Source organism: Punica granatum, chromosome 1 (genome assembly GCF_007655135.1).
Source record: "Punica granatum isolate Tunisia-2019 chromosome 1, ASM765513v2, whole genome shotgun sequence".
Classification (NCBI taxonomy): Eukaryota; Viridiplantae; Streptophyta; class Magnoliopsida; order Myrtales; family Lythraceae; genus Punica; species Punica granatum.
This window is the reverse complement of record NC_045127.1, coordinates 46,236,500-46,263,691: the sequence shown is the minus strand read 5'-3', so window position 1 is coordinate 46,263,691 and position 27,192 is coordinate 46,236,500. Positions and strand designations below refer to the sequence as shown.

General features: G+C 40.0%; 4 protein-coding genes and 1 long non-coding RNA gene across 5 annotated transcripts; all 5 read right to left on the bottom strand.

Annotated features, from left to right (window-relative positions):
* Positions 1-1,048: 1,048 nt before the first annotated feature.
* On the bottom strand, positions 1,049-3,330 carry LOC116198575 (putative RING-H2 finger protein ATL21A). Its single transcript, XM_031528762.1, has 2 exons — positions 2,632-3,330; positions 1,049-2,241 (listed from the first exon to the last, which is right to left on the bottom strand). The coding sequence occupies exons 1-2, from the start codon at positions 3,065-3,067 to the stop codon at positions 2,057-2,059; spliced, it is 621 nt and encodes a 206-aa protein (XP_031384622.1). The 5' UTR covers positions 3,068-3,330; the 3' UTR covers positions 1,049-2,056.
* Positions 3,331-4,764: 1,434 nt separating this feature from the next.
* On the bottom strand, positions 4,765-7,821 carry LOC116193272 (nudix hydrolase 8-like). The gene is made up of 9 exons (XM_031522090.1): positions 7,208-7,821; positions 6,568-6,875; positions 6,303-6,368; positions 6,060-6,197; positions 5,816-5,893; positions 5,696-5,746; positions 5,539-5,573; positions 5,333-5,441; positions 4,765-5,216 (listed from the first exon to the last, which is right to left on the bottom strand). The coding sequence occupies exons 1-9, from the start codon at positions 7,368-7,370 to the stop codon at positions 5,001-5,003; spliced, it is 1,164 nt and encodes a 387-aa protein (XP_031377950.1). The 5' UTR covers positions 7,371-7,821; the 3' UTR covers positions 4,765-5,000.
* Positions 7,822-10,517: 2,696 nt separating this feature from the next.
* LOC116193644 (plasma membrane ATPase 1-like) lies at positions 10,518-16,712 on the bottom strand. The gene is made up of 22 exons (XM_031522388.1): positions 16,538-16,712; positions 15,843-15,923; positions 15,536-15,655; positions 15,358-15,456; positions 15,117-15,254; positions 14,884-15,018; positions 14,616-14,795; positions 14,329-14,535; positions 14,044-14,163; positions 13,763-13,882; positions 13,555-13,677; positions 13,344-13,448; positions 13,104-13,248; positions 12,852-13,016; positions 12,488-12,726; positions 12,360-12,392; positions 12,188-12,269; positions 11,951-12,111; positions 11,652-11,864; positions 11,278-11,460; positions 10,925-11,103; positions 10,518-10,833 (listed from the first exon to the last, which is right to left on the bottom strand). Exons 2-22 carry the CDS (start codon positions 15,894-15,896, stop codon positions 10,740-10,742), a joined length of 2,895 nt encoding a protein of 964 aa, XP_031378248.1. The 5' UTR covers positions 15,897-15,923; positions 16,538-16,712; the 3' UTR covers positions 10,518-10,739.
* A 2,974-nt stretch (positions 16,713-19,686) lies between these two features.
* Positions 19,687-21,150, bottom strand: LOC116205195 (formin-like protein 5). Its single transcript, XM_031537745.1, has one exon. The coding sequence runs from the start codon at positions 21,018-21,020 to the stop codon at positions 19,992-19,994; it is 1,029 nt and encodes a 342-aa protein (XP_031393605.1). The 5' UTR covers positions 21,021-21,150; the 3' UTR covers positions 19,687-19,991.
* Positions 21,151-24,828: 3,678 nt separating this feature from the next.
* Positions 24,829-26,252, bottom strand: LOC116196891. Its single transcript, XR_004154929.1, has 2 exons — positions 25,199-26,252; positions 24,829-25,082 (listed from the first exon to the last, which is right to left on the bottom strand). It is a non-coding gene; the product is annotated as an uncharacterized LOC116196891 (long non-coding RNA).
* Between the last annotated feature and the right edge of the window lie 940 nt (positions 26,253-27,192).

The following is a 27,192-nucleotide window of genomic DNA, read 5'->3' as shown; positions in this document are numbered from 1 at the left end:
TGATGTCCTTGATTGCTTGAATTCACCTTTCAGTCCCCCCTCCTTCGGGCACGATGTCCATCTTCATGGACATGTTTGCTGATCTGTCCTTTTTTACGTTAAGACAGACTTTGTCGGAAGGCAGTTGTAATGCCCCGTATTTCTATTATAGGCAATAATATATTTTGAGCAAACTTGTTTAATAAAGAAAATTATTGTAATTGAATTAGAAACATTTTCCTAACTCGTTTACACCTACTTATGGACGTTTTAACCGATTAATTCCCTTTGAGACTTTGGCCGTGTATTTTCTTCGGAAGATTGTAACATACCAAATTTGTATGGCATACATTTGGAGTATTAAATGGGTTTTATTAGAGAGTTTGTGATTTTAATTGAAATTCTCATAAATTAGCCTTTTTAATACCCATTGAATTTATTCCCTATTCAGTTACCTCCCCGTGCCTTTGTTTCCCTCTTTAAATGGGGTATTCTTGCTCTTTCTGCCAAAAAGGAAAACCAAATGACACCACAAAGAGAGATCGTGAGAGAGGCAGAGAAGATTAGAGGGATTACGGGAAAATTGTAAAGTGTTCATGTTTTGTAAGTATCGTCGGGCGAGTCATGTAAGGGAGTAATTCTATCCTAAGCTAGTAATTTCGAAACGTATGTATATGATTTTTCAAAATTCATTGTCATGGCCATGCAATGTTCGAGTCACACATGTATTTTTGGTAAAACATGAATTGATTTTGGATATTATGATTATGATATTTGATATGTTTTTGAACAAGTTTCGAGTGATTAATGGACCTTAGTGCCCTAAATTGGTATTGACCCGGCAGGAGGTAAAAGCTACGCTGGGGCAAAGAGACCGCCAGATGTGGAGTCGCCACTGTGATCAGGGAGCTGAGAAGGGGCCAAGGATGATCTGAGAACGATATTGTGATCATGGTAATTTTTGTATATTGAACAAATGCGTAGAATCGGCTAGTTTAGGTGTGATTAATCATTGGGCTGTCGAGTTCAATCCATTCCAATTTCATATTTTTCAGATGAGTTCCTCGGGAGGTTGGCTAGAATTAGATATCAAAGTGCGCAGCGGATTTCATGTGATTTTTTTTTTTGGGCTTGTAATTGTAAATGAAAAGTATTAGTTTATGTTGTTGTAAATAATTACTCATTTTGGATTAATCTGTAACTATTTGGAAATTATGCCGACGTTTATGTTTTAAGTCTATTATAACTCATTGAATTTTGGATTTTTCAAGGCCTGAAAATTGGGGCGTTACAGCAGTTCCAATGAGCTTCCAAAAAAGAAGCTTGTGTCTATCGTGTATCTTGAGTGTCCAAATGGCTCTCCACTCCTAAAGAGCATGTTAGAGGATCTGTAAGACTGATAAAGGGTATAGGTCGAGGAGGTTAGAGAGAAAGGTCGTTAAGTTTAGCAATGTGTTTGCTGTTGTATCTTTTTACCCCAGATTCAGAAAGATAAATTCTACAGAGTACTAACAATGCATAAATTAAATGCTGAACCTTTTCTCGAGACACAACTTTTAAACCAAGAGGAAGAGATGACCACGAGAAGCCGTATGATCATCCGTGGAAGGAGAAGCGGGATTTTAGTCGAGTCGTAAGATTTAGTTTTTGACTTTTCATTTGTGGTTGTTGATTGGTGACCCTATATATCGAATTACCTTAAGTGGCCTTACGCAAATTCATAAATTTCAAATTTGATACGATACGATGAGTTACTTGACATATATAAATGTTTCAATACGTCAGTTCCGTGTGTGGCCTATTGGCATTTTGAAAGGACGTTGGTGCAGTGATGATAATTGAACCCAAAACCTTTTGGTTGAACTCATTATCACTGCAATAAACCCTATTTCACTAAGATAATTAATATAATGAGATTGTTAATATATTTGGTTATGATGACCTTTCAAACTTAACTTCGATGTACCTCTCTAGGAAATCCCGGACTGATAACTGGTAAGTGACTAATTGGAAACGCAAGCCTTTGCAAAGCTACTGGATCATGCACGCCAGCTCACAGCCAAAGAATATGATATTTTTATCCGGCGATTATTGTTCGACTTTTGCCATCATCGAGTAGCTTCTCAGCATTAACAGCGTTTTCATCCTGCTCCATGTACTTGTGGATCTTCACCCATATGACCGTGGCCATTGTGAAGAGAATAACGATGGTGATGCTTAGAGCTGTTGTAGTCTGGTTGATCAACAAGCCTCCCTCTCCCCCTGTTTTGTAGTTAAAGAAGAAGAGAAAAGGAAAATGTTCAGTGAGACCCCAAACGCAATCACAAAGAAGTAAAGCTTAAATAAAACATTCGTGAGGAAAAGCTTTCGAGTTTTCTGGTTCTCTTGTGGGAAAAATGGCTAGTTCTATTTATTTCTTTCGACTGACGTTTGCTTTAAATCGACCTAACGTCCTAAAATTTGTGCTTGGACAGATCCATGTCACCGAAAGAAAGAAAATTAATAGTTCCGCAATCTCGATTTATGTATGATCCTGGAAAATGTACCTTGTCGGACAACAAATATCTTAAAGTGATGAATCTTTCACATTCTCGTTAAAAACATTGTCTGAGTTAAAGCAGCGACATGTCGAACAGTTTATCATGCTTTTACCTCTGTTTCCTATTCCTGTGCAGGTTTTACACGAACCAGTCGACTCCCAATTCAGCCTGAGCCCGAAACTGCTATCAGACAAGTACGGACTGTACGGAAATGGGATCTCGACTGTTTTAACCAGCCGGCAGGAGGAAGAACGGTACTGATTCACCGCCACAGAAGAAGGAGAATTCCTGACAGAATAGACATGATACCCGGGCCCACTCAGGCACGGGATTTCCGGTGAAGAATATTTCCGTGGGACGACAGGTTTAGAACAGTTGATGTAATTGTAGCTCTTCAGGGAGTAATAGTACATGAAGGGAGTGTGGGAGAGGTTGAGGTTCAGGAACACCTCTTGGACACAGTTTCCAGGGTCGAGGAGGTCGAGCTCCCTGTCCCTGTAAGAGATCGACTTCACAACCAACTCCCCATGGGACGGGAGCTTGATCATGGTGGTGTTTGATCTGCAGATCAGCCCGAAGCCTGGGACCCCACAGTCCTGAGGTTGACCACTTAGGTAGAAGGGGAAACTAATGGCGGGGCCTCCTTTGCTGCATCGGACAGGTTTGCACTGAGGTCCCAGGGCATCAGCAGGAGTTTCAGGAAGAAATAGAAGAGGAAGAACGAGATTTTCACACCCATTAAATGAAGAAGTTTTAGGATCATTGTTCGGAAACCTTAAACTGACGATTAACTGTTGTGCTTATTTATTTGGGTTCTCCCTCATTGATTTTTCAGAGTCTTCCCCTGTCAGCGTCAGATTTGGTCAGATTAATGGAGCGAGTAAAAAAGTCATAGCAGCCACCCAGAAAAGAAAGCCAAAAACATATAAAGGGGTTGTTCTTCATTGGCTTTTACATTATTAATCGACCGGACCAACTGTACCGCAATGTTTAAGCAATTCCAGGAATGTTTAGGAAATTAGACAGTTGAGCCTGTCGATGCAAAATTAAGGTAAGGTTGCTTCACGATAACGAATCCAGGTCATGGAAACAGCTGGCCGGACCATGAGTTTTCTGTCACGGGATTATGGTAAGATTGCATCATAGTAAACTGTCCATGTCACGGTAAAAGCTGGTCTTGATAGGACCATTAACCACGGAGTCATAGGTGTGCCGTCAATGGAAGAAAGACGACTTAGCGATGACTTGCCCATCTCGACCTTGGCTTTTAGGTCATCTGTCGAGAATGTCTTCTTTTGGGGAAGAATCTTCATTGTGGGAAAGATCCAATGGGACTCCAAAGCTATCAACTTGCGTGGAAAAGTCTATGGGAGTCGTTGACTTGGAAAAGAAAGCCGAAGCCTGCAGGCTTTGGTCGTTAGGAAACCTTATTTAGGACAGGACATTTGTTGGAAGGGAAATTCATTTCTTTGCTCAAGGGGAAGAATCAGAATTCTTTAGCCACGCTATGGATCATCTGCGTAAGACAATTGCCGGTCTTCTCCGCACATATAGCATTGTGGCCTTCTGTTACTCGGAACAGAATTTGATAAATGATTATCTAAAAATAAGTATTCGAGATGGCTTTAGTTAAATTTATTCATTAACTTTTGGTGAAGACTTGCGACTCTTTTATGGAAGACCTTGACTGATTCTTATGTGTATCGAGTTTGTCGAAATTTAATGGCTATGAATATAAATCATTGTGGCCATCCATTATAAGGCACTTTTCAAGTCAATCCCTTTGGAGAAAAAGATATGATAGCCTCCTCTATTATTGAAGTTGGAACCTGGTCACACGGCATGGTGACAGTAGAGTCGGTTACGTCATCGAAAGAATGTTCCAGGGAAATACTGCAGATCATTTTAGGCCAATCGTTAGATGAATGCACTGTAGGATCCGAGAGTTAATAGATTAATTCTCAGTCACTCTTGTTATTAATAACAGAAAGACAAGGATATGTCCTACAAAATTAGGATCGGCCTAACAAGACACGTCCTGGAGCTGTCAAGCGTGATCGTTAATGGACTTGAAGGCCAAAAATTATAGGCATAGACAAGAAAAGAGAACTATCTAGAAAGCTTATTAGCATAATTCTCGTTATTTTCTTTCTTCTTCAGAAAATTCTTGAGTGTCCCAAGAATATAGAAAGATAATCGTTTTTTTTTCTGTTAACAGCAGCATAACTTCGTGGTACTCTGCGCAGGCCAAAAACCCAATTCATTGAAGAAGTGTTTTACTGTAAAAGTCCATTATGGTACAATCTTTGACATATACAGCTTACGAATACATGAGAACATATATGTACACGACACATATCACTGCAGTATACAATGCTAACACGACTGCTGAGAGCAGCAGATATTCAAAATGGATTTCCCAGACAAAAAACAAGAGGGAAAGAAATAGCGGGGCCACTGATTAGTAGACCAGCAGTTCCATCACGAGCTTGAGTTGGCTTCACAGTTCGCGTCTATGGTCTCAACGACGTTGTAATACAATGTAGATTCTTTCCCGTCAAACTTTGAGATCACTTGGTGAGGATGCAGCCCACAGTATCTCCTTCCAAGACGGGCGATGCAGATGTCAATTATTTTCTTGAACATCTTGTCCCCTTGGATTAGCGGCTGCTCAACAAAATCCACGAGCGGCATCCACTGAAACACATAAGAGTATCTCGATTAGGTCACCATCTAGAACTTTCTGCAGTTTCGCGATCATCTCAATTTTTCTTCTAGTAGCTTAAGAAGTTCAATTTAACACTCTGGTGTACCTTTGCAGCTTGAATTTCATGATCATCCACCATGATTTTTGTTGATACTGGTTTCAGCATACAAATGAAGAACAGGTCTGACTTCTCGAATGCCACGTTGTGAGCATGTCTTCAAATTAGAACGGCGAAAAGAATAAGAACTAGACTTTAATATCCAAGCCGAAAACATATATATAGCTCAGTAAAGGTGAAGTGTGTTCGTTTACCTGAAGGCAATTACTTCCACAAACTCGGAATCAATCTGCAATCAGTAAGAACGAGAAGAAGTCAAGAGAAAAGAAGCCAGGAAAAACTCTGATAAACTCTTTGAAAAGGGATTTTATATTTGATAAGTTGAACAAAGTTGAATGATTCGACTCCTACACCGGTTTCCTCCTTGACTTCTCTGACTGCTCCTTCGAATATCTCCTCTGACTGGCAGCAGACAAAAACATCAGAGAAGAAAATCATACATCAAATGTTAATAATTAGCTAAGGATATACCTCGAGAATGAATCCCGTCGGCAATTTCCACAGACCAGCAAAAGTAGGAGTGCAGTATCTCTCTTGCACTACGAGAACCTGCTTTTAGTAGATGACATTAGAATTAAAGATTATAATCTAACAGCGATCGAGATTACTCCAGTGAAGCGAAATTCATAGTTTTGGGTTCGGAGCATTATATTGCAATTGCTTGCTTGACAAATGGAATGATGCAGTTACATGATAAATAGAAAGCAAGGCGCACCTCATTATTCTCATTTATAACAAAACCGCCAACACCCACTTGATGAGAAGCATTGGCAGGGAGCAAGCAGGGCCCTTCAGGAATCCAGTAAGTTAACATCACGTATCCTCTCTCAGCATGATGGTACTCGAATCCTTCCTGTAAATCAGACGAAGTTCTCAATGTATTTCGTGTGACAACATCCAAGTTTCATGAAGATATGAAAGCAACTGTTTTGACTCAGAAGAAGGTTATAAATGTTACCTTCACGGCAATGGGAACAAACTCAGCAAATTCCACAGGCAACTTTAACCATATCCCTTTCTTCCCCTACAGTTCAGTGGCCCGAAAAATCAGTTGGCATGCGTAAGTCATGACAGGCCAAGACATGAAAATTGGTAAATAAGAAGCAAACTAGGCCAAAAAGATAGGGCATTTGAACTGAAGCCAATACCATTTCGTTGAGATACCAACAAGATTCATCAATCAATATAGGACTTTTGCACAGGTAAGAACCGAAATTAATTACCGTCTTTCGCCAGTGAGAAAGGGAGGAACAAAGACGCGAGGCAAAAGCATTTGGTTTGAGCGGTAAATTATCGGCATTAACCACGACTCCCCCGTATTCATCATCACAGGCATCGAGTATACTCAGTTCTTGCACATATGCCCTCGAGCTTGCGCCATTGGGCGCATAGGCCCTCGAGCTTGTGCCATTGGTTCCATTGATATGGTATGAGCAGGAGTCTGACACGAACTTACTTGGACTCATTGATCCATTTGAGAGTTCTGCGTTGTTCGATGTCCTCGAATACGAGCATTTCACAGGATAGCCACCTGAAAAATCATTTCGAACTATGATTTACATCACTAGCTAGGAACATTGTCCTGTTTGGCTTTCTCCAAGTTGCAACTTTACCAATTAACTTTCCTGGTTCTCATGATCTCATTCTTGTAAACAAGATTAAATACTCAAAGGTAACCGACTGACCCGTGATTCATAGAAACCGAATCAATAGTTAAACCATACCCCAAGGGTCGAGACCAAGTTCAAACACAACGAAATCATGGCACCAGAAAAAGTATCAAATTGCTATGCTCCATTGCCAATAACATATAACATAAGAGACAGAAACAAGAATGTTAAGACAAATATTCGTATAGATTACCTCGGCAGGAGTAACAGAGCTGCCCAGGAGAGGATCTGACACTCAGAATGTCCCTGAAACCAAGAACAGAGCTCAAGCAGGCTCTTGTCCCTGTTGGGACTGAGACCTCAGAGGAGCCAAACATGGACATGGAGTTGGAACCGACCAGCATCTTCAGCTCCATTAAATGACAGCTCTTGAAAATCTCAACTACCCCCTCCGACTAACCTCCACAATCTGACTGATATCAATGTCTCACTCTATATACATATATATGAATGCGATAGATCCCTTTGACAGTATACAACCTATCAGACACCAACAAACACATTAAAAATACCAGGAAACTGATGAACAAGGGAGCATCATGGGATGTATCGCAGGTTCGTTGAAAACTAAGAAGAGCAGCGGCATATGCAGAAGAAAGAGCTCAGAAATGGGGTTGGACTGAAAAATGGGAAGTGACAGAAGAACATGTCGGTTTGTGATGTTTTGCGTTTATGATTCATTAGGCACTAAGAAGCCATGAAGGACAGGATGATGGGTTTGATTAGGAAGACGGAGGGTTAAGGGGTCTGATTTGATGTTGTCCCAAAGCAGGGGAAGAGTCCTAGCTTGTGGTGGGAAATGTGTGGTTCTGACACCCCATGGAGAATCAACGCACTCTTTCACACAATAAAATATCCCAAATTCTATTCATTATTTATTAGTATTATTTACAGCTTAATGAGGAAAACGGGGGAAGCGAAAGGTATCATTGTCTAAAAAGAAGGGCAGACACTGTATTTTAATAATGAATTAATATATTTCAATTTAGAGTAAGGAGCCTTATTGTAATGATAGAAGATGTTGATTTAGAATTAAGACTTCTTGAATTCAATTCTCGTCAATGGGACTATATGCACATTTATTTTACTTTATTTTCTAAGTCTTTACGATTGAAGAAATTAATATATCTCAGTTTTGAGCTTCATTATGTGTGATTTTATATACTTGCTTATATTTTCTTCTCATATTTTTCGAAGTCCATAAGCAATTCCTTTTATCAAAAAAGAAAAAAAAACATATTCTTACCTTAATTTTTGGCAACTTGGTCAATTAGTCGGGAGGATTTAGAAATTGTACATAACACTTTGCATTTGGCGAAATATATATGATCGTAGGATATTTTTTTTCATCATTTTAGTGGCGGGTCATGGATTATTTATTTAATCTCAAAAATATTAGGAATAGACCTGGCTCTTAAAACCGACATAAATATATATGCATCTATCAGGGAATTCCTATGTAAATGGAATATCCACATATATCGTAAAAATTTATGGTTCGTTACATAGGATATCTGCTTAGGGCCAAGGATAGCATTTCGGCATCTATTTGATATGCTCATTGGAATCATAAATCTACAAAAAAAAAAACAACACGTTAATATCTTAGTGTTGAGTTAGACCAATTATAAATATTATCCCCTTGGCTTTGGTCACTTTCCACCCGACGATTATCAAAATTATTCTTTCCTTTGTCCCCTCTCGAATGATCATTTATGGAATGCCTTATCGGCAACAAATATAAAACCCACCATTTCTTTTCCAATGGCTTCCACATTTTAATTAACCTTACTAAAATGGATGTCAAAATCCGATACAGCACGGCAAATATTTTTTTTGGATGAAGAAAATCGATCTTCTCGTCAGTTATTCAGTTTTTAGCACCCTCTATAATATCTTTTGACATTGAAATGAAACATACATTGATTGTATAAACGGTAAATCCTGTATCGGGAATTGATCCAACGAGTTGTAAAAGAAAAGAATGGCTTGCAAGAAAAGAAGTATCCTTTCCGACTTCTGGAGGATGGCCGGTGCGCACCAACTTGAGTTGGTTCAATTGATTTGATGTTTATTTTTTTTAAAGGTCTAAAATTTAAGTATTGTAAATAGAAAAAATTTACGTTATAAGAGTTTTATATTTTAGTGAACCGATCGGACTCAACTGAATTAATCGGGACCATTGAACTTTCAGGTGCCAGTGCGCAATTAAAAAAAAAAAACCAAAAGAAGGCCGCTGCCGTGTGGCTTAAGCTCCAGGGCGCGTTAACTGACACGTGAAGATCATGCGTGGACAGCATTTCGCGCACGTGATTCTGATTCCCCGGAGTATCTGGCTGATGATTATGAGGAGTCCGTACAATAAAATTAAGTTGAGGATAAGGTTGATCTGGATCAGGTACAGCCGTTCCCTTACTTTATTCCTTGCAACCACATCTCCCACCGTCGATTATTTACTGGGCTTTAAAGTTTAAACTAAGCCCCATTGGCATTTTCACCTTGATATCACAGAAAAATTGAGGGATATCGAACCCAGAATGTCTCTCTTCCTTCTACTATCTTTCATCGCTTACTCGGTCTAGTCTCGAGTATCCAATTACATAATGCCGAAGATGTCGTGTTATCGAGGAAGTAGGATCGGGAAATTTGTTTAGCATAGGCGGATCTGCGATTCCATTATTGCAAAACAACATGCTGAAGGTTTGGTGCAATTTGTTCCTTCCTTCTCCCAGGGCCAAAAGATGGTCCCACCCAATTGACGTTGAGGAGATGAGTGGGACCAAGGGCACACAGTGGTCCCAGCCACAATTGAGGGCATTTCCTTTGTTTTTTTTTTTTTTCCTTTCTTTTTTACATGTTTTCGTTGAGTATACTATTCATGCCTGAACTAGTCCTAATCACGAAATATTGCTAATGAATTTGGAAATCTTGTACTGCATATTAGATTTACTGATGGACAACACAATAACCTAGTGGTTCGATTTAGGCCTCCTTTGTCTTCATTAGAAGTGCCACTTCTTAATTTGCTCCTTCAAATTTCAACCAATTGAGACATGTTCATAATCTTAATCCAAATTTCATAAATTTCTCCTTGAATGCAACATGATAATTCTCATCGTCATTTGCCTAGCACTCGTTAAACTATGACGAGTTTTCTTTGGTCCCAATGTTTCGTTTGTCTTTCAGCTCGATTTCTTTGGAATCAGCCACCGTGTGAAAAAGAAAATTCCTTGCAAATTTGTGGAGGAAATCGTTTTGGGGCAGGATTATATTACCTTGATATTTAGTGATATTTTTGCTCTTGTTCTGAAAGGGCAAAGCGTTTGAATAGGACCCTGATATTTTCCTTGCATACCAAGAGACTAGAAGACGTCAGAGTTAATATCTTTGAAATGTCTGAGGAAGATATCGGCAGAGATTCGAGCTTGGAACTCGATGTTTTCGCCAACGGAATGAAATGTTAAATTACTGGAAGACTGCGTTTCTCAGCACAAACATTACAATTATGAAGCAGCTTCTGATATCAGTACATCGGCAGTTACAGGCTTTTATTCGCGGTTCATGTCGCTTGACTAAGCTTCTGGGGCTGTCGAACTTTTATGGGTAGCCACAAAGGTAAACAATCTCCGAAGAATAAATGCGTGAAAAGGATGGAATCAAAAGTAGAAAACGAAAAAGGGAATGAAATTGAGACCGAATCTGTTGGAGTGATAATGTGGACAAGATCATACGGTGTAGTGTGGATTCACATCAATGTCTAGACCCCGGAGCTTTGCAAACGACTCTACCTTCCCTTTCAGTGTGTGAAGCTCCCTCATCCTGCATTTCACGAACCGATATGAATTTTCAGTACACGAATGGATTGAAAAGAGTTCAATGTCTGCATCGTTGTTTTGAGAAAGTCACCAACCTTGCAATTTCTGCACGTCTCTTGGCCTCTTCGGCCATGAGATTGATGTCTCGGAAAGTATGCTTCTCGAACATAGTTTTCGAGTCCATGGAAGAGAGGCCGTGTCTGGTCCTCTGCTCAGCTGCCCACGCAGCCTCTCGAGCTTCCTTTCCAAAGTCCTTCTGGGTTGTCATTGCAGTCTGAAAAGCACAACATTCATGTGAAAATTGATTCATATCTAAATGCAGGGACATCTCGTGGCACGTGACCTAATTGGTCTTGGAGAACTCGGAAAACGCATTTTCTTGCACCATACAAGAAACATACGATATGTAAGAGATGAAAAACGGGGTCAGGAGCTCATAGAGACTCACTCTTTTGTTGTATACGAGGCCCCAGGCCCTCCCACTGAGTGCGTAACGGACTGCAAACTTGATCGGGTCGAGCAAGGCATAGCACACAATGTTGTATAGCCAAATCACGCCGGTCCATCCCCACCCGATCTTTGCGATTCCGGCAAGGTTCCATGTCACCAGAGCCGATAAACTAGTTGCCAACTGCAAGTTAGGAAGAAACTAATGAGACGGAGTGACTGGTAAGCTTGAATTAGCAGCATTGCCTATCTTTATGAGGGACTTCTTGTGGCACTGTGACTGGCTCATGAATCCAGGAAGTTCAGGCCTCTTCATGACTTGAGCTATTCATCTGGCCAGAGAACTGTTTCCGAGTTGAGAATTGATGCTCTTACCAGTTGGGCAATGATGAAAGCGGCTACGAGGAGCAGACCGGGTCTTTCCATGAAAGACCATCCTCGGGAACGGGTCACGAAGATGAGTGCCTGACTGATGGTGCTGACTTGAAGATAGACAGCAGAGGCTAACTGTTTGTCCAGCAACTTCTTTGTGTCAGGATCGGAAATATTGTGCTTGTGCTTGTTGAAGTTCTTCACGTTGAAATGATCCTGCAAATAGAGAGATGACGAGGTATGATATCATTAGCCATGACTTCCCCGTTTTATTATAGTCTCAAGGGATGTTTTAGAAGTACCGGGAAGAAATTCGTCTCATATGCTGCAAAAAAGAATATAACGGTCATAAGGGCAAGGTAACCCCCGATGACTATTCCGGTGGTGAAGATTTCACTCAGCTTCCAACTGTCTGGAGATGGAGACGGCTTGACTCTATCTTTCGATATCGTCATAATTGTACCTATAGTAACTTGGATTTAGCCTTTGCTCGAGAAGAACTTTGACCAATGCTTTGAAAAGATCGCAGAATCTTTTACCGTCATTAAGGATAGCGATAATGAGAACCATGAGAGGGGGAAAGCTGAATTCCCAGAAGGCATTGAGTAGCATAAACCCGAGCTGTCATGAAAATAAAATGTCAGCAAAAATATGCATTTTTCTTTGTCAAAAATAATTGCAGGAAACCAAATGGCAGAGCAGGGAACTTACTACAATGCGTATCGTGATAGAAACCGCATATATCTGAAAAAAAACAGAACACAAAATGGAACATGAGTATAGAAGGAAGTAGTTGTTTTGGATATCTAAAGATTTTTGATGGAGGAATATTCAGGTACCGTGTAATTCTTCATTCTTTGGAAGATAGCCCGACTTGTTAAGACAGCACTGATGATCACACTAAGCCCGGGCTCGGTAAGGACTATGTCAGAGGCGCTACGAGCAGCATCAGTAGAATCAGCAACAGCAATACCAATGTCCGCTATTTTTAAAGCAGGCGCATCGTTAACTCCATCGCCGGTCATTCCCACGATGTGCTCCTTAGTCTGCAGGCGCTTCACGATCTCATACTTGTGCTCTGCAGGGAAAATTATTACAATTAGCTGGTCGCAATGGATGATGCCGGTAGCACTGGCTCCTTCATATTTTAGGCCCTACTACATGCCTCATCTTATGCTTCTATGTAATATAATCAGTCATTACCAGGAAAAACACCGGCGAAACCATCGGCTTTCTCGATGAGCTCATCGACGGGGTGGACTGCGAAGGACTCTTCCTTGCTTTCACCAAGCAAGGACGAGGAAGGATACATATTTGTGCCCATTCCGAGCCTCCTGCCTGTCTCCTTTGCTATCGCAAGCTGGTCACCTGATGATAAGAATTTAGGGGCAAACTATAACTCAATCAGATCACAAGGCATTAGATTAAATACACTGAATGAAATTTAACAAATACCTGTAATCATCTTAACACTGACGCTGAGGTCCAGTGCTCTTCTGATCGTCTCGGCACTGTCATGTCGGGGCGGATCAAATAGAGGGAGAAGCCCAACGAACTCCCATGGCCCACCGGGACTGTCTTTTGTGCCATCAGGTACTTCCTGTTATTGCAATAACCCCCACCCAAATCAATCACTACAATAGAAACTTATTTCTTGTCAGCCTTTCGGGAGATTCTGTTAGTTAATGTGATTACCTGACGAGCAACCCCAAGGGATCGAAGCCCACGCTCAGCAAATTTATCAATTATGGCGTGCACCTTCTTTTCTATGTCTGATCTGTTCCAGGCCAAATTGAGGATCTACATATAACAGACCACGAATGTGCTTTTATCTTTCGTTTCAAATTGTTGATCCATATGTAGAAGAAAATTTAGAAGTAGAAAGAAGGAAAAACATTCTATATACCTGTTCAGGTGCACCTTTGCTCACCCGGTGCATTTTACCAGCACCATCCAAGTACGTAAGAGCTGTCCTCTTATCGGTCGGGTTAAATGGAAGGAAGTGAACCTCTGTGATCCCCGCCCGTGCCTTCAAATAAGAGGGAAACAGTTTTTAGACCAGCTTCAAGGATAGAAGGCAGACATGAATCCAGTTTAAATGGACCAAGTAATACCTCCTTAGGATCAGCTAACATTGAGACAATAGCAGTATCGATGGCGTCCTGGTTCTCCAACCTCGAGGCCCGTGCTGCCATCAGTACCACCACATCCTTGTCAACTCCATCCACGAACACCTGCAAGTGAAGTTTGATTTCATATAGAAACCGAACAATGCGTTATACATCTTATGTGGTGCAAATTAACCAATTCCCTGCTACCATATATTTTTATTCAAGGAAAGGAATCAAACAGGAAACACTGACGTGCAGATGTTATAATGGATTGGACTTCAAACCTCGATCAAAGTCTTGTCGACGGTGAGTTTGTTGAGAGTCAAGGTACCCGTCTTGTCGCTGCACAACACATCCATTCCTGCCATCTCCTCTATAGCTGTCATTCTCTTCGTAATAGCCCCCTGTCAAAAGAACAAGAAGAAAAACTATTGAACCGATGCTTGATATAATTGTCACGGATGTTCCTACAAACTTGAGCTGTCATGAAAATAGATTGCTTAACAGAGCATAAATCCTGTGTTTTCTCAGTTTCCAATTTGTAACTGGTGTCTGCTTAGATAGAGTACCTGCTGTGACAGGCGGTGAGAACCGATGGCCATAGTGACTGAGAGAACTGTTGGCATGGCAATGGGAATGCCTCCAATAAGTAAGACAAGCAGGTTGTCAACCCCATCACGGAAACCCCTTTCTTGAAGACCGAAAATCACCACAATCTCAAACAACATCCCAACGGCGATCGAGCAGATGCAGAAGTTCCCAATGGCCGTCAGGACCTGAGACCACAACACTCGATTGAATCCAATATGCGACACATTAGCTTATAAATTAAACTTGCCCCAGAATGAGAGTGAACCTTCTGGAAGTGGCCGACGTGGGTTGTGTTTTCTACAAGATGGGCAGCCTTCCCAAAGAAGGTGTGCACTCCGGTAGCTATAACAACCGCTTCGATTTCTCCCTGTTTACAAGTTGAACCGGAGTAGACTCCATCACCAGGATTCTTCGTTACCGGAAGTGATTCTCCTGTGAGAGCAGACTGCAAGAGGAAAAAAGGAAAGGATAAAACATAGAACATACGATCCTCATTTTTTTTGGTTTCTCGAAGTTGTCTTCGAAAAGGATACCTGATCGATCTTCAGAGGATCTCCTTCAAGCAAACGGGCATCAGCAGGAATGATGTCTCCAAGTTTGATGCTAATTATGTCTCCTGGAACCAACACAGAAGCATCCTCCTCACTCCATTTTCCGTCACGTAAAACCTGATCAAGACAACAGAGTTAGAAAGAAGAAATGCCATCAGGTGTTCTCCTGTAATATGGCTAATTAGAAGGAAATCGAAATGAATTCGATAATAAACCTTTGCTTTCGGTGCAAGGCGGGCCATGAGGGCCGCAGCGGCATTCCCTGCATTGTTTTCCTCTATGAAACTGATGGTGGAGTTGATCACAAGCAACGCAATGATTCCAACGAAATCAGGGTAATCCCACCCTTTGTTCTGTTTTTGACCAAGAAGTTGATCGTAATGTCAGTAACCTCAAAAGAATCCAAATCCCGACTCGCTCCTGGCTCGAATCAGTAAGCTAGGATTTATTACTTACTCCTCCGTGTGCAAGTCCTATTGCCATGATTGCGGCGGCCTCCATGACCCACGAGAGGGGGTTCCACATGAAGCCCAGGAATTTGAGGATTTTGCTTTCCTGTGCGAAGTTGACAACAGGATCATGATCTAATTCTTGCACTGCAAGAAAATAGAGGAAGCAACTTGAGGAATTGTACCTCTTTCTCCTCAAGCTTGTTATAACCGAAAACCTCGAGCCGCTTCTGGACTTCATTAGTGGTTAGGCCGAGTTTTGTGCACTTCAACTTCTCGAAAACTTCTACAACAGGGATGTTCTCCTGCAAGAAAGCATTTGAACTAAGTAAGACAATGTCGTGAGCCTCGAATATTCGTTACTTTATTGAGCCTAAACACCGACTCATAAGGATATTGGAGGCAAGAACAGGAACAAAGCTCTTTCTTGCCTAAGGCTGGACGAGATACTGATGTCCATGAAAACAAGAGTCAAACTTATGTACTAAATACCAGGTCGACGGTCTCCTTGCTTATGGCTTCAAGTGCGATCGTTGTCTTATCCATTTTTGACCTCTCGAAACAGATTCCACCCTGCAAGATTGCATACCATCAACATAGAATACAAATTCCATGTCTTTAATATGACTAGCAAGTTAAGATGTGCGCTTCGAAAGTGCTTTTCCCACGTACAAAAGAGAACCAAACTGACCGGCAAAAGTGAAGGCATTCTCTCATATGGAACCTAAAGCATCACTTACAAATTCACTTGCAGAAGACAATATTACGAGGAATATTTTAACCACTTTGCTGTTCTTCTTTTTCATTTTCGGTGAAATCCTAACGACTTCTCTTTATGGAAATTCGTTCCACAAGTCCAGTAGAAGGGGAGAAAAACCTTAGGGAACAATGCAATTACAGAGGTTGACTACTAGGTTCTGCCCTACATAAGATTGTGATGAGACCCACGTGGTGACCTGACTGCTCTGATCGACAATCTTTTTGTCTGAATTAGCCCCGGAAAATTTTCTTTACTTGACTATCACTAGGAGGTTCGCACAGAAATGCAAAAACAGCATATACACTTAGAAATTCACTTCAACCTCGGTTTGTCACAAACACCTTAAATTTTCCATTGAAGAAGTGGCGGCTACCTATTGATCCTTTACCAAAGCTTCGGTTATAGCTTGATCCTCAAGAGGGCTTACCTCTCAAAATGATCTGAATGAGCCCTCAAAGCATGAATGAGCCAACCAGCATCAGAGGGCCCACCCACCAATAGAGCTGGCCTTTGGTCTGAAGCTTATTGCTGGAGAGAGGGCGAGAAAGCACGCTTCCTTTCCAATGGAATGCATCACTATATATAAAAAAATAAAATAAAACACTTCCATAAGAAGCAGAGAAGGAGAAAGGGGGGGGGAGACAGAGAGAGAAGGCCATAACATCCATAAAGGAAGAGGACACAGAAGCAGCTTCTGCAACTCCGCCATATGAGCCATCTTACAAACAGCAATGTGAGAGCTTTTTTGGTCATCCCAATGACAAAACGTGGCGGGGATTCTCTGATGCTCACAATGCCAAGAGAAAAAAACAACAAATGAATTTATTTAGCGAGAAACTCTTCATCTGACAATTGATACGGTTAGTGCATCGGATTCCTGAGAATACTCTTTGGTCGATTCGTCCTTGGGGGGTTGAAATGGATTTGCTTCGGTTGCATCAATGCCATTGGAAAACCACGATTGTTGTACGATATTTTACGATGGAACTAACACATGAGTACCTGACGAAAACGCCAAGTATGACTGAAATTCCTCGATGCAAAGACAATTGAAAGGCAGTGAAACGGGTCACAGACAACAGAGATCAGTCTTTGGGCAATGGCAGCTGGAAAAGATAACCACATTGTCCATGGCAACAATGCATGGATTCGGCTGATTATATCAATGAATTAATGAAACATCGAGAATAATAAAGAACAGGAAGTCCGGTACGCGACAGAGGACCACGGCTAATTGTACTGGACATGTGTAAGAAGGACAAAACTAGGATCACAAGGTGATTTGCCATAAGGCAGCACGCGCACAATAGAAAGCATTTCTTTATGACATACATACGAGTAACTTTCACGCACTTTTTTTTTTCTTTTTCTTTTTTCTCAGTAATTTTCACACGCAGTTTGTTACTTAATATCACATGGTACGAGAATTTGCTCACCTCTATGCGATGAACACAAGTAATTGGACGGGATTTGTTGAGAGAATTAACTTCACATGGAAAAGATAGAATCAAAATCTATTGGTTTATATACCAACACTTATCAGCCTGAACTTTTAAATGAAAATGAATTCAACCCCGTATGAGCCCAATGGATTTTTAATATTGAATTTGAATATGGCATCAAAGTATACGCGAGGCCTAATACGTTCAAAGAGTGCGCCTCGTATTAGTCTCCCTCACCCGAGCATGGAAGATGAGCCAAACTCGATATCAGTAATTGAGGGCAGGTGTTTATAGCGGGTGCTAGGAATTATAAAATCCCACATGGAAAAATGAAATAATAATTATGAGTTTAAATGAGACTCAGATACCAACATTTATCAGCTTGAGCTTTTAAGTGGATATGAGGCAAGTCCGTATAAGCCCGTACCACAGTTAATTTTTGTCTAAAATTGACCAAAAATCTAAGGCGGCACATAATGAGATCCAAATTAATACATTATATACATTTTTAATTCAATAATTTTAAAATTTTAAAAAGATTTAAACAAAAACCCACCCACTCCGAGTTCTTGCCAGGGATCATTGTTGCTATCGCTGCCCAAGAATGAGGCCGCCAATGGACTCAAAATCGACGACGAACGCAGAAGTCGCTAGTGACCTTAATCCTAGAAGTGGTTACCGCCACTAATGCTACCTCCCTAGGCCGGCATTTAGATCCTAAATTAAGATCTCAGTCTCGTGGGTGATTCAAATTAATATTATATTTTTTTAATTAAAAAAAAATGGAAGGCCCACCCAGTCCGAGCTCTTGCCAATAGCGGGTGCTTGCTGAGGTGGTCGCCACTGCCCCGAGGACGGGGTCACTGATGGACTCAAAGGTCACCGACGAACTCAGAAGTCATCAGCAACCTTATTCTCAGCTATCCGTCTTTGTGTTACCGTTGCTATGAAACTCGTGTAGTAATGTTAAATCAGTTGGTGCTGTTATTACTGAACTCGCGTGATGAAACTTCCGTATTGTTGTTGTATGTATATATATATAAGATTAATTTAATGGTTTTTTAATGTTTGAAATTAAAAATGATATATGCTATATTAATTGGGTCCATAAATGTGTCATGTTAATATTTCAGTCAATTTTCGACGAAAGATGACGGTGAGTTAGAATTGGAATGAGACGAAATGTTAGGCATTTTTAGATCATTTTTAAAGAATGATCGAATATAAAATTGAAAAATATGTCAAATATTGTTTTATACACCGTCATTTTTCCCAACATTATTCAGACGACATTCCATGGCGTTTTGTAATATAATTAGGAACAATTCTAAGCATCATACCAGAACTTTTTTCACATAATAATGGGGCTGAACCTAATGGAAAAGGAAATTGCAATGGATAAGAAATGCAAATGTGAACTACAAAAATACGAGACGAAGATCGAGCACCGCATGAGCCACCTAATCTGCACTGGCATCCCTCTCTCTGTAAGTATGAACAATCTCAACCTGCCCACTCTAACAACGAATAGCTTGGCAGAATCAAACTAAAGAAGCAATGAGCGGTGAGCGGTGCGCATTCGTAGGAACTTACTATGAGTGATCGGAAGAGGTAGTTGGGCCCTAATAATGAAGCCCATTCAGTGGCCTCCAACTCTCTTGCTAAGTTCAGAGATCCACCCAGAGGCCATATATACTCGCCAAATTCAGTATAGGTCTTACTTTTGTATTCATGATATCTTTCTATCTGTATTCCGTAATATCCGGCATTTCTTTTTTTCGGGGAGTCCTACCAACGAGAATTTTTTAGTTATCATATAAAAATGTACATTACTATGGTACACTATCTTTCTCATATATATTTTTCGATGTATATCTTGATATCCAAAAGTCTAAAAAGTCTCGACTAATTTAATTCGAGTCAGGTCAGTCCACTAATAAGGTAAAACTCTCATTGCATAGATTTTTTTTATTCATAAAATTCAAACTCGAAACTTCTTTAAAGAGAAAAAGAGTCGAATCGAATCAACCCATGTTGGTTGTTCCATTTTTTCTTTTTTCTTTTTTTGGATTGTAAGGGAAGTCATAAATCTAGTACAATGAAATATAAATTTTACATGTTTAAAAAAAGGACATGGATAATCCTATATGGACATCGAATTTGGGACATATTGGTCATCCGATAAAAACGTGCGGTACTGAGCTACACCCTCTTTAAAAATCGACTCATATTGGTTTTCCCACATATTTTTTGATAGACAAAATGTGGAACATATAAATCAACAACCATTTTAGAGGTAAACCAAAACCACACCAAAGCCAAAGCCAAAGCCAAAGCCAAAGCCAAGCCATCAAGATTCAGGTGCTCCTCCAATCCATCCCGTCAAGTGTCAATGTCATCACTTGCTGCATTTGATCATCCCCAACCGCAACGACCCCGTCAATGGTGGGGGTGGCTCCTTTGCGACCGAGCTCTTCTAGTGATCTCGTAATCGGCATCGTCCGTCGGCAACTCCAACCGACAGACTGGACACGAGTTGTGCGAGCTGAGCCACTTTAACAAGCAATCGCGATGGTAGACGTGCTTACAGGGCAACACCGAGCCCTGGTCGAACTCGTCCTGACACACTATACACTGACTCAACCCAGACGAAGAATTAAGCAGCTCTTGGGTGATCTTGATGGACGGCAGCGCCCTGACCGCGGACTCCGATGCGGGTGGGGGCCCGTACCGGTTCGGGTCGTTCTCGGCCAGCTGCTGGATCAGCTGCTCCAGCCCCGGCCCTTCGTCGAGGACATAATCGCCGAGGTTAGCTGGGAGCCTCGTCTCGGGAGGGGGAGGGGGAGGGGGAGGGGGGGGAGGAGGAGGAGGAGGAGGAGGAGGAGGATGACGACGACGATCCTGATCCTCGACCCTGCCATGATTTCGAACCCCAGTGGATGGTGAATTCCGGGGGCGGCGGCGGCGGACCTGCGGGCTTGAATCTGTAACCGTTGAAATGGGGCGATCGGGCGGCGAGGGTGGAGGAGGATTCCGATACTCGATCGCGACATCAACATGAATTCGGACCATAATGGATGGTGAATTCCGGGGATGGCGGTAGAATATCTGCGAGGCGTCAGTAGAAGGGCGTGAATGTGTAGCCGGTGAAGTGGGGCCGTCCGACGGCGACTGTGAGGGGGGAAGCGGAGGCCTGTGATTTCTGTTGGGCTGAGCTGCGGTTGCAGCGGCAGTGATGGTGGGGGTTGAATATGATGAGCGGCGGGATAGGAGGCAATCTGTAATGGCAGTGGAGAACCATGAGAAGAAGGCGATGAGGGGACGGGAAGGGAATCGTCGGCGGTCGGGGGTTTCTTCTTCGCAGCAGAGCAGGCACTGTAGAACTTCGACGATGCAGGACGGGGAAGACGAGGAGGAGGAACTGCTGTCCCCCCGGATCGCAACGGTCCTGTACGAGTACGAAGCCATTTACTGATTCATCGCCATGGACAGTGTCCTCCTCCTGCTTGTTGCTTAGACTGCTGGAGTGGGTAGTTGGGACGGCCATGGACTTGGAGTTGACTCGCGAGGACCAATCGCAAGGAAGGGGGAGAGGAAAGAATTGGGCCCGGTGTCTCATTACGGACCACCAACTAAATGGGCCCTTTCAGGCCCATCTAGTCAAAGCAATTAAGCCCATTTTTTTTTTTTTATAAATTAACTTAAGAGTGAGTTAGTGCATGTTTTTATTATATATGAAATATGTAATCTAAAATAACATTCAAATATAATTAAAAGTAAGTTAATTACCACCGGAATTCTCTTCTTTGTTATATTCACCAAGAAAAAGTCAGTCTTTATCCATGAAAGAAAATCTCTCTAATCGCTATCTACTTTTGTAGTGTGAATGAATTCTCAGAAATTCTATCGTACCAACACATTTGGTGCTTTTAGTTTAAATGTGAATAATTCAATTCAAGTAATAATTAATACTTTTTCTATTCGTAATGAAGAGTGTAAAGTATTAAATATTTAAACTGAAATACTGAACACTTGACTAGAAAGCAATGTATCATCGCGACTTAATGCTCTCACAGCCATATTCGGTACTTAACATCCGTTGAACTGCTTTAGAGGAGAAAAAAAGTGAGAGAGCAAGCCAATCCAACGATTTAAGTTGTGGAGGACACGATGCCAGCTTGATGCATGTGGCACCATAGAAATATAAATAATTTTTCATGCATATTTTCCATTGTAATCTGAATTTAGTGGTTAATACTTGTTATTAATTATAAAAGATCTTATCAAGGATTTTTTCGAAAATTGAAAGTTACAACAAAGCGAACTTCTCCCTTTGTAATTTGTAATAATATAAGTAAATTACACGTAAAATCATTAAATTTGGCATTCATCTTAAATATATCACAAAAAAAAATCAACAGTAAAAACACAAACTTCAAATTTCGTCTCAAATCAATCATACTGTCTTCCCCCCCCTAAACTGGCGTGGTTTCTATATTTTGTATTTTTTAAGACTATATCCAGCCATAATCTCTAATTCGAGTATTTAAAGTGGGTCAATCACTGCTACATAATCGTCACATCATTGAGAGACACATTTAACAAAAAGAGAGACTCATCATCCCAACTATCATCTCTATTTTCATTCTCTTCATTGGGCCCACATACATATTTACATTAAAAAAATCAAACGGTTGTGAGACTCGTAAATTGTCCGGCCAGATTTATAAAATAAAAAAGTTGAGAAAGGGAAAGTAGCTGCCGCGTGAGGCTCGCTGCCGTGACTCCCAGGGAAACCTTGTTGGGGATAGTCTAGCTGAGGAGACATCGCCACATTATTAAAATAATTATTGAACATTTAAAAAGTAAAGGAAATTTATCCTACGGAAAAAATAAAGGAAAATTAAAGAAACTACACAACTTGTTGAAGTTGGGCGATCTCCCTGGACGAGGCTGTCATAACCTTTTGAGGTCGCAGCACTTTCCAAGGTCGCCATTATTCGGCAATGAGCAACCCGGGATCGCATTCTCGGCCGTTGGCCAAGCAATTCAAGATAAGTGGTAAGCAGAATAGGTAAAATCCTGAATAACTAATTTGGACCATTAAGTTGTAATTGTTAACATTATATCGGTATAAGCCTTCGATTCGAAAAATTATTTTGATAATGATGATAATCACTATTTTGAATATGATTTCCATTTGGATTTATTATAATATATATAATATTTGGTATATAAAGTGCGTGAACCATCCCACAGTGGAATTTCTGGACCCAGCGGGAGACGGCCACGAGGGTGTATGTATATGAGACCGTTTCAAGTCTAACTAACTAAGCTATATGCCCCAAGTGGGCACTTGTTCACATAATGCCGGACCCTAATCTAAAGCTAAGCAATCAAATGCAACTAGCTAGCTACATTGTTTCTAATCTCTATCCATTAACACGTCATTTAGACATAGATCGACATAAAAAGTAACACCTACTTATAACAGGGAAAACTTCAATGGTTCCACATGCATCAAGCTTACCGCTGTACGTGCCCTTTACCAACAACGTCAATCGTTGGATCGCCTCGCTCTCTCACTTTTCTCTCCCCCGAAGTACTTCAATGGACGTTTAGCTGCGGATATGGTGTTTTGAGGAGAGCAGCCTTACATGATAATTCACACAACAAAAGTAGATAGCCATCAAAGAGCTTATCTTTCATGAATAAAGACGATGACTTTTTCTTTTGGTGAATATGATAAAGACAAGGACTCTTGGTGGTAAATAATAAAATGTTACTTCTTGCTCTATCTATGATGGGAAGAGATTTATAATACACGGAGAAAAAAAAAGAGACAAGTTTCTAGTAATATTTAAAAAGAAAAAAATACATATTTTTCATCATATCTTTTCGTTATACGAAAAACTTATGAGTTTCATATAAAAAATATAAATCATAATAAAAAAATATAAATAATCTTACTGACGAGAATTGAATATAATTGAATATTTTAATTCTTATGCGATGACGTATATCATTACACTACGCTCCATTTCTTAATTGTCCCACTAACGAGAATAGAATATGATAGAATGTTTTAATTTCTATGTGAGGACGCATATTATTACACTACGCTCCGTTTCTATTCTAAATTGTGTGTTTATTATCTCCATTTACCATTCTTTTTCCTCCAGACTGTTGCTTGCATTTGTTTTGCTCAGGTCAAGTTTCCTCATAATATACCTCCCATATCCTAATTTAATAATTATAGAAAAAAGTCAATTAAATTATTTCTTTTATAAAAAGATGTAATGCAGCGGCGCATGATCTCGCTTCGTAATTAATAAATTTTCGGATTTGATACTTATGATGGAACCATTAGTGCTCTTTATATATTATTTCGAATTTATATTTCTTCATACCAAGTCAATGGACCTCCCTATAATGAGAAAAATAATTATTTTCTTTAAACAAATATATTTCTAAAGACAACATTAGTCAATAAACCCGCGGCCTATGGAGGGTATTAAATTAAATTAAATTAATTGAATATCGAGATAAATTAATTTCGTCTGGCATGGTAAGTCAATGCCCACGTGCTCTCATCTCTTAGAAACCTCGGAAATTATTAGTCGAGTCTAATTTTCATTTTTCAAAAGCTGTTGAAAAATTCAAATTCAAAATATACATTTTGAGAAAAGTCAGTAGTAGTTCGATACATAGACGGAGCTCATTAATTAATCATTGTGACGATGCCGTTACCGTCACTATCACCGCAAGGTCCGCAACCGTGCCGTCGGCGCCAACCCTTCCTCAGCCGGAAGAGACCCTGCACTGAATATAATGCAGTCTTTGCTTAGACTATGTTATACATGCAGCCAAATTCTTTTGTTTATTAAAAAAGAGACCGTGAATCTAATACAATAAAATATAAACTATAATAATTAGTAAAGCTATATGAATAATTCTATTAAGTATCGAACCTAAGATTAATTGATTATCAAACGAAGTCATGCGTTACTGCATTATACATTTTTCTATTACATACTATCTAATTTCGAGAACCAAAGGGAGGAAGAGGAGGAGTAGAAGAAAAGATCAAAGATATATTGTCTTTCCCAAGGAATTAAATTCGCCAGAATTAGAGTTTCTTAAAAGAATTATTTTCTTGTAAGGCAAATTACACAAATATGAATCTACCATATATAAAAATAAAATTATATGTATATGTGTATATCTTTTATATATACGCATGTCACGGGAGGACGGTTGGCCATTTCCAAGCACATTGATAAGGTTACTATATGTTGTATTACTGGTCTCTTAAGAGAGGAGAGCGGGGAAAATTTGGAGCGCTGATGGCTCACGTCGACCACCATCGTTACAAGTAAGATCTTCAACAACTTTGATTGAGGTGCAATTTCCGGCATCGATAGAGCCATCACCACCCCCCTTACTCAGCCACTCTCTCTTTCTCTCCTTCTCCGGGTCGGCAAACGGATTGATCAATAAGTTAGACAAACATGAGGAGCCGGAGCTCCGCTGCGAAAAATAAAAATAGCAGCCATAGAGATTAAGTAAGAAAAGAAAAAAGTAGAATGTGCATGAATTTACTAATCTATATACACTGTTCAAGGTTTTCAGAATCGCAATTCTACCTAGAATCGGTCGAGGGTCGTAGAATCGTGAATCGTAGAATCGTAACGTGAATCGTAAGATTCTACCTGTAATTAAAAAAATAACATATATATATATATATATGTATTATACTTTTCTGAGCCAAAAAAAAAACAATCCTTGATCCTTTATATTCAAAAAAGGACCAAAAACTAACAAACCAACAATAAGTCATAAAAGGCTTAAAATCACAAAATATCGTTACAAATTATCGAAATTTAAAGTTTAAATCATAATTCAAACTCTCAAAATAAACAGATAACCACATAAATTATAACATCCAATGTCGAATGTATGTTAAAAGCAAAACCATCAAATCAAATAACTTGGAAAGAAAGAAGAGAAAAAACAAAAAAGAAAATCTCTTCATCTTTCTCCTCAGTATCTATATCTGTATTGCCAGTTTCATTTTGTTTTTTTCTCATAAAAGCAAGAATGAAACTGGAAATCGGGCACATCATAAGCTTTAAGAAGTAAATCCAATTAAAATTCTGTTTTTAGATTTAAATAAATATAAATCAAAAGGTCTTTTAATCAGCCAAAAAAGCACGTAGACAACCCAATGGACAGAAATGAAATGATTGGCAACGAGAAGTTACAGAAATCAATCTCAAAACCCAAAACATAGCTCCGGATCATTTGACCAAGGAGATGTCAAACAGCTCAATCTACGAAGACAGACCACAATCGGACCTGAACTCCCACGGATTAAGCTTCCAGGCAAAACAAATACCCCCACCGAAACCGATCTAAGCAGGTATACCCGACTTCATCAGAAATACTACTGCTGAAGTAGGAATCAAACCCAGCGAGCAAAGGGAATCAAGATCGAGCTCGAAATCCAAAGTCTAAATCAGAACTCGAAAATTGGAAGTCGGATCTGCGGACTGGCGGAGCTTCAGCCTTCAAGCTCGTTGGAGACCGAACAAGAGACACCGGTACGGGCAGAACAAGAAAAATCGTCTCGAAATGGGGCAGAAATTGAAACAATTTGGAAGATTGAAGAAGGCCAGTAGATTAGGGCACGGAGATGTCGGGGATAAGGGGGGAGAGCCGGAGAAGAAAAGCGGGGTGGGAGGGTGAGGGGTTAGAAGAGACGGGCTCATTGCCAATGGGCTGGGTTTCGGCCCGAGGGCCCAAATCAGGCCTGCCCTCTACTCGAGTGTGGGCTGAATCTGGAATCGCGGAATCGGCCCGATTCCGCGATTCAGCGATTCAACGTCCGATTCAGGCCCGATTCAACATATTGTGATTCAGCCCATAGAATCGGAATCGTATGACCCCCTAGAATCGTAGAATCGTACGATTTTACGATTCGAATCATGATTCTAAGAACCATGATACTGTTATTAGATATCATTACATACGACTTCTACATATGCATAAATTCACTTTTGTAGAAAAATAATATATAAGATCAAATCATATAAATCAATATTGTGAAATGAAAAATATTTATAAATATATTTCTGGACATAGCATTGCACATTTTAAGTCAAATTAATGTATATTCAAAATTTTTGCATATATAGAGTAGATCAAAAAAAAAAAAATATATATATATAGTAATTTAAAGTACTTTTAAGAGAGCCGCGCATTTGAACGATGAGCAGTTTCCACAAGTTTATAATCTGAGCAATGAGAAACTTCCAAAAACAATCCATTAGTTTATGATTGATCTCTAATTTACATCCCTTATTATATATAGATAGCTCTTATTAAATGATTTTACTTTTTCTCAAATCTCCATTCTTCGAAAATCTAAATAATATCATCGAACAATAAAATAAACCTATTACAAGCTATCAATTCATTATATTTCTAATTTATATTACATAAAATATTAACTAAAATTTATAAATATATGAATCACGCACAATTTGTTTGTAAGCGGACTAATTATTTGAAAAGTAAAACATATTCAACTCCCTCCGATCACTTGGTGATGAAAAAAAGAGAAGCCCCCAAATAATTA